This window comes from Pithys albifrons, chromosome 2 (genome assembly GCF_047495875.1).
Source record: "Pithys albifrons albifrons isolate INPA30051 chromosome 2, PitAlb_v1, whole genome shotgun sequence".
NCBI classification, from domain to species: domain Eukaryota; kingdom Metazoa; phylum Chordata; class Aves; order Passeriformes; family Thamnophilidae; genus Pithys; species Pithys albifrons.
Window position 1 is genome coordinate 119,683,798 of NC_092459.1, and position 7,741 is coordinate 119,691,538.

Below are 7,741 nucleotides of genomic sequence, written 5' to 3' on the forward strand. Positions count from 1 at the left end.
ATAAAAAAGCCTTTGTTATACAGCATTGCCTGGGCACGGCATCAGAGAGGCCAAAGCACAAGTTCAGACCAGCTAAGGACATAAATGGCAATAAAAAACAATTCCACAAAAGTGGCAGGAGTAAAAAGAAGCTCAGAGACAATGCAGGTGCATTGCTGAATACAGAAGCCACCCTAGATGTAGAGCCAGAAAAGACTGAAGTCCTCAAAACCTCTTTTGTTAAGTTCTCACAAACAAGGGCTGCTCTCCAGGTACAGCTACAACTGGAAAGAAAAACAGCAAACAACGTGAGAAAAATAGGTAATGGAAGCTAAATGTGTTTAAATCCAAGAAGCCATATGGAATTATTCCAGAGGCTTGCTGGTGTGGCCATCAGGACACTGTGACTGATCTGGAAATAATGATATCTAGAAAAATCCAGGTGATTTGGGGAGATCTCTGATGCTGGGATTTGGGCTACAGTAACAGCCAACAGGCAAAAAGAGGATTGAGGGGCTATAGGATGTTCAGCTTCACCTCAGTCCCAGGAAAGATCATGGGGTATAGAATCATAGAATCAGAATTAGTTGGGTTGGAAGAGACCTCTGAGATCATCAAGTCCAACCCTTAATCCAACCCCACTGTGATCACCAGATCATGGCACTCAGTGCCACGTCCAGTCTCATCTCAAACACCTTCAGGGATGGTGAATCCACCCCCTCTCTGGGCAGCCTATTCCAATGTCTGACCACTCTCTCTACAAAGAACTTCTTCCTGATATCCAACCTAAACCTCCCCTGGCAGAGCTTAAGCCCCTGCCCTCTTGTCCTACTGTTGTTTGCCAGAGAGAACAACCCCCACTTGGCTACAACATCCTTTCAGGGAGTTGTAGAGAGTGATAAGGTCTCCCCTGAGCCTCCTCTTCTCCAGGCTCCATGTCCTCTTGGAAATTATTCCCAGAAGGACAAGCAGTGGCTGTGACAACTGTTGACTTTACCAGGGTTGTGACACCCCCTCTTGCAGCATTTGCATGTGAGAGCAGCCAAAGCCCTGGCTGGAGGAACAGCCTGCCAGGCACGAGGCACGTCAAAAATCAGTGAAAATCGATGTCCTGAGGTCTGCTGGGCAGCAGGTCCCCCTGGGGGCTGAGGCTGGGCCAGGATCGTTCAATAAGTGCAACAGCAACATGAATGATGTGACAGAAAACACGCTCAGCAAATCTGAGGGCAACGTTAAACAGAGACAGGGAGGACACAACAAACAGCAGAGACCTTGAAAAACTCTGGGTCAGAAAAGCAACAGAAACCTCATGGAGGTGGCCAAGAAGGCCAATGGGATCCTGTCCTGTATCAAAAATAGCGTGGCCAGCAGGCCCAGGGCAGTGACCCTTCCCCTGGACTCTGCCTTGGGGAGGCCACACCTTGAGTGTTGTGTTCAGTTCTGGGCACCTCAGTTGAGGCAAGAGATTGAGGGGCTGGAGCGGGGCCAGAGAAGAGCAACGAGGCTGGAGAAGGGACTGGATGTGGCACTGAGTGTCCTCTTAAACACCTCCAGGGACAGAGAATCCACCATGTCTTGATCCAACCCCACTGTGATCACCAGCCCAGGGCACTCAGTGCCAGAGTGAGGCTTGGACACTCCCAGGGCTGGAACAGCCACAGCTTCTCTGCCCAACCTGTGCCAGGGCCTGCCCACCCTCAGAGCCAAGAATTCCTTCCTAGAATACCCACAGAAGATCCATACAATGCTTAGGTATTCATTTTAGGTATTTATTTTATTTAGCAGTAAAGCTAAGGGGTAGGAAAATCTGTTTAAAATCCTCAATACAACTATTGCTGCTCTCAGTAAAAATTAAAGACAAAATTCGTATTTCAAAAGAAATCATAGAATAGAATCAGGGAATGGTTTGGGTTGGAAGAGACCTCAAAGCTCATCCAGTCCCACCCCCTGCCATGGGCAGGGACACCTCCCACTGGTCCAGGTTACTCCAACCTGGCCTTGGACACTCCCAGGGCTGGGGCAGCCACAGCTTCTCTGCCCAGCCTGTGCCAGGGCCTGCCCACCCTCACAGCCAAGAATTTCTTCTTAGAATACCCACAGAAGATCCACACAATGCTTAGGCATTAATTTAAGACACTTATTTTATTTAGCAGTAAAACTAAGGGGTAGGAAAATCTGTTTAAAACCCTCAATAGAACTATTGCTGCTCTCAGGAAAAATCAAACAGAAAATTCACATTTCAAGAGAAATCATAGAATAGAATCATGGAATGGTTTGGGTTGGAAGAGACCTTAAAGATCATCTTATTCCCACCTCTCTCATGGGCAGGGACACCTCCCACTGTCCCAGGTTACTCCAACCTGGCCTTAGACACTCCCAGGGCTGGGGCAGCCACAGCTTCTCTGCCCAACCTGTGCCAGGGCCTGCCCACCCTCACAGCCAAGAATTCCTTCCTGGAACAATCCACAGAAGATCCACACCATGTTTTGGATTGATTTTGAGTATTTAAGAAAAAAAGAGGTAGGGAAATGTGTTTAAAACCCTCAAGAGGACCACTACTGCTCTCAGTAAAACTTAATATGGCCAAGACAAATCACGATCATGGAACTGAATCATAAAATGGTTTGGGTGGGAAGGGACCTTAAAGCTCATGCAATCCCAAGCCCTGCCATGGGCAGGGACACCTCCCACTACCCCAGGTTGCTCCAAGCTCCATTCAACCTGGCCTTGGCCACTTCCAGGGATGGCGCAGCCGCTGCTTCTCTACACACACACACGAACACCCTCGCTGTCTGCTCCAACAACCCACTACTAACCCCTATTCTTAGGACACAAAGGAACCGTCACCAGGCGGGTACACCGAGACACAACCGCGTTCCCGAGGCCCGTTCGCGTCCCTCTCCCCACCGCCCCCTCACGGGACGCGCCCCCTCGGCCATGTTCCCCCCTCACCCCCCCCATCGGCGCGCAGGCGCAGCAGCGGCCCCGCCCCTCGCGCCGCCAGCGCACGGCGCACGCGCGCGGGGCCGGGCGGAAGAAGCGGCGTGCGGGGGGCCGGGAGCGGGCACAGGGAGAGAGAAGGGAACGGGATGGGGGTCAGCGGTCAGGACTTACCTGCTACCGCCATGCGCTGGGTCCTGCCGGGCAGCGCCTCGCCCTCCTGCGGCAGGCGGGAGGCAGAGTCGCCCATGGCGGAGGCGGAGCCGCGGAGGGTACGGGCGAGGAGGAGGAGGAGGAGGTGGTGGCGCGGAGGCATCGCCCGCTCCGGGGGATGGAGGGAGGGGCGGGGCGGGGAGCGCCCCCTGCCGGGCGGCGGCACAAACCGCGCCCCCCCACCGCCCTCACGGACACCCCGCCGTGCCCGCGGCCTCCGCCAGCCTTTATCCCGAAATATCATAAAATCAGAATCCATTGGATTGGAAAAGACCTCCGAGATCATCAAGTACAACCCTTGGTCCAACTCCAGTCCCTTTACCAGATCATGGCACTCAGTGCCACGGCCAAGCTCAGCTGAAAAACCTCCAGGGATGGGGAATCCACCCCCTCTCTGGGCAGCCCATTCCAATCCCTGAGCACTCTCTCTGCAAAGAATTTCTTCCTGATCTCCAACTTCAATTTCCCCTGGCAGAGCTTGAGCCCATCGTGCCCCCTTGTCCTATTGCTGAGTGCCTGGGAGAAGAGACCAACCTCCACCTGGCCAGAACTTCCCTTCAGGCAGTTCCAGACAGTGCTGAGGTCACCTCTGAGCCTCCTCTTCTCCAGGCTAAACACCCCCAGCTCCCTCAGCCTCTCCCCACAGCACTTGTGCTCCACTCCCTTCTCCAGCCTCATTGCTCTTCTCACTTGGGTTGGAAGAGACCTCTGAGATCATCAACTCCAACCCTTGATCCAACCTCACTGTGATCACAGTGGGGTTGGATCAAGACATGCTGGATTCTCTGTCCCTGGAGGTGTTTCAGAGGACACTCAGTGCCACATCCAGTCCCTTCTCCAGCCTCGTTGCTCTTCTCTGGCCCCGCTCCAGCCCCTCAATCTCTTGCCTCAACTCAGGGGCCCAGAACTGAACACAACACTCAAGGCGTGGCCTCCCCAAGGAAGAGTCCAGGGGAAGGGTCACTGCCCTGGGCCTGATGGCCACGCTAGTTTGGATCCAGGCCAGGATCCCCTTGGCCTTCTTGGCCAATACTCAAGGTGTGGCCCTTCCCACAGGCCTGGCAAACACCTGAGTGTGATGCTGCTTGGCACAGAGGCTGCTCACCTGGTGGGTCCTGGGGTTTTTTTCCCTCTGCAGGGGATTTTTATCAACGTGCCCCGCAGGAGGTTTCGATGTCCCATCCACTTCATTTCCTCATCTATGTCATAGTCGCCCTCTGGCTTGGCCGTGCTCCCGGTTTTAGTAGGGATTTTGTAAATATATTTAGGAAAATATGCTACAGGGAGTCATGGTGGAGTCTTGTGCTTTATTGTGGGATAAAATCAGAATGGTTGGGTTGGAAGGGAACCTTAAGGCTCATCTTACTCCAACTCTCCATGGCATCCATATATATACACATTCACAGAATCACACAGACTATTCTGAGTTGGAAGGGACCCACAAGGATCATCGAGTCCAGCTCTCAAGTCAATGGCCCACACAGGGGATTGAACCCATGACCTTGGCATTATTGCAACCAAGTTTTAACCAACTGACCTCATCTCAGCTAAAATATATATGTGAGGGTGTTAATATGTATTTTTCCTCCGTGACTCTTGTGGTTCTCAGTTTACACATCACTCCCCTGCTTTGTGTTTAGCCAATGTACTGTATCATCCCAACTTTACATAGCATGTTTTTTGCACAAAATTGCTCCAAGTAACATAAATCTCCAGGGAGAAGTGTCTGCACCTATGTTTGCAATAAAAATAGAGAAAGAAAAAGTGCTTGTGGAAAATACCCACCATAGTTTTGGGGAAATACAACACAATAATAGAGAGGTTTGGTTGGAAAGGACTTTAAAGCTCATCCCATTCCAACCCCCAATGGCATCCATATATATACACATTCATATATATATAGGGGGGTTTTGTAATATATATTTTTCCCCCATGACTTTTCTGGATACAACACCCGAGTCCTAGAATTTAATTCACATTTATAAAGGTATTGGATATGGAAATATTGAAAATTCCCAAGTGCTCTTGCAGAAGAGGGGAATTCATCTTTTAGGAGTCGGGCTTTCTTCAAAATTTCAAATTAAGTTGGGAACCTGAGGGACAAACTGTCCCTCCTCTGCTTTGAGATTCACTGCTCTGTGCTCAAAAGGTGAACATCCCCTTTTGAGCATGTGTAGTCCCAAAATTGCAGTCAGACCTTTTCATTTTGTTAAGTTTTGATAGTTGGAATCACTGAGATCAAGACTGGAGAGGACCTCAGGTGACCTCAAAACAGTCTTGTAATAACCTGAAGAAAATCCAGTGAGTAATGAGTGAATATATGATAAATAACTGATAGTTTGACAGTACAAGTTACTAAGAACCAGAAATGCTCAACAGCAAAGTGTGAATTTAATTTCAAATGTGCTCACCTAATTAACAGTTCTCTCATTTAGGGCCACACGGTCATTTCCCAGCTCTGTCTTTTTAAGAAACCACTAAAGATGACAAGATCTGCTGGTTTTACACTGACCAGCTCTTCTCTTTCACCACATATCCCTGCCAGCAATGTGTTTCTAAAAACTGCACTGGTTAACATCATGATGGCTGGTAATGGATTTTTCCCCCTTGAGTTAATGCCTCAACCTCCAAACCTGATTTTTTTTTCCTGTGAGCATCCTCTGCCTCTTTGTGACCAGTTATGTTTTCATTGCCATCTGCCCTGCCTGACTCGAGGTCAGGCAGAGGTGAAGGGCCGAAAAACAGACTCCTGTTTGGCTGCTCAGCCTCACAGATGAAGTGGCTGAGACCTTCCAGAGCCCTGAACATCCAGCCAATCCTGATGATCCTCCACGTGCTGTCCTTGTGTGTTTCTGCTGGATGTCCCTTCCTATTAATTCTGGTGGAAAGTGCTTTGTCACCCATCACATTGAGCTGCTTTACCTGTGAGGCTGAAAACAGCAGAGCAGGGCAGGGGCATTGGAGTGCCAAGCAATGGGTAGGGCAGTGGCAGTGGGGCTGCTGAGGGTGTAAAATTCCAGCTGTTGGGGCCAGGGAACAGCCTGGCATTCCCTGTTTGTGTGGCACTTCACACGCTGCGTTCCAGCCTCGTAACTGAATCCCAAGTATTAAACAGTAATGAGCCATCCAGCCACTTAAAAAATGAAAACTGCTGATTTTCACAAGGACTTAGTGCTTGTTGGCTCCATGGTAACAGAATGCTGCTTAAATTAGATAAATCCTGCTTATATTTCAGGAAAAGTGTGGGGTATCCACTCCTCTAGTTCCAGATAGTAAGATCTGGGGGGAGGTGGGGAGGGGGGGGGCTCTGAAAATTGTGGTTTAACTTTATTTAAAGTTTCCTTCATATGGATTAACCTGTCCAAGCAAGCAGTAGAACGTGATTATTTTTTATTTATAGTGTATTATGCTTTATGTAGACTTCCTGTGTACCAACACATAGATTGAAGTGTATCAGGAAAAAAGCCTGGATTAAGGCACCTACACAGTGCTTGCCTTCCCGTGTAATTATCACAGTATTCCCAGCACAGCAATTTCATGGCATATGCTAAAAATCTTTGGGAAACCAGCATGAAGATGGGAAAAGAGAGGAGAGAGAGAGACTGAGAGGGAGAGAGAGAGAGAGAGAGAGCAGGAACAAAAGGGATGTGGGCTTATCTGTCTCTTTTCAGCCAGGGCTTTGCACAAATTCCTACCCATCCAGTCCTAGGAACCTGCTCAAAATATACACTTTTTTTTTCCCCATCACCTGACATTTCCTGTCCATGATCCCTCAGAGTTAAATTTCCTATCTTTGGGATAGATGCATTTTTCCCATGTAACAAAATCTGGAAAGTGATAAAGCCCCTGTGTGACCATCTCTGTGGTAATGCCCGGATTGGCAAGGCAGGTTTGTGCTGCACTCTGCATCTCCTGCAAAAGCCACCTCCTTTTTATCTGAAAACATGCACTGAAAGAAGATCCTCCACGGGCTTTAGTGGATTATTCAGTGCTTGATTACTGTTAAAAATATGCACCTTATTTTTAGGTTGGCTTCAGCTCCCAACCGTCACAGCTTAGCTTATCTTGCCTAGAATGAAGAGATTGCTTTTATCCAGGTTTTGTTATCCAGACTTACTGCTCTGGGCTGCAGTCATCCCTCAAGGCAAGATAAACAGGACTCTGGGAGTTCATCACAGTCAAGTGTATTTTCTAATTCTCTTGAGTCATTGCACATCTCTGGACCCTCTCCAGGATTTCAAGTGACGTATTTCCTGATTTTTTGCCTGCTTTGATGAAGATGTGAATGAGGAATGAACATTCTGGTGCTGCTCAGACCCAGCAAGTGCCGATGTCATCTTGTTTCTTGGGTTTGCCTTCATCTGTCCAAGGGCAGTGTGAGACCTTCCAGCCTCAGATGTTCATTGCTGTGAATCCCAAGACTCCTAAAGAACTTATTACCAATGTATAGGAATAAATAGGTGGTTATGGCAGATACATAGAAAAATTCTGTTCTATGCCTAGTCCTTGACACCATTTAAATCACTAATATAGACTTGTTGGATCCAGTCCCTTGTCTTTGTTCTCCTGCACCTGATTGCAGCTGGAAATCATTTTCCATGTCCTTCTC

At 48.9% G+C, this 7,741-nt stretch overlaps 1 protein-coding gene across 2 annotated transcripts in view; it reads right to left on the reverse strand.

Moving 5' to 3' along the window:
* The window catches only part of MSRA (methionine sulfoxide reductase A), a 277,850-nt gene extending 274,595 nt beyond the window's left edge, over positions 1-3,255 (reverse strand). For both annotated transcript variants that reach the window (XM_071547605.1, XM_071547604.1), the window contains exon 1: positions 3,094-3,255. In XM_071547605.1, the coding sequence (XP_071403706.1) occupies positions 3,094-3,235 (142 nt within the window). In that variant the 5' untranslated portion in view covers positions 3,236-3,255. The remainder of the gene's footprint in view (positions 1-3,093) is intronic.
* Positions 3,256-7,741: the final 4,486 nt, after the last annotated feature.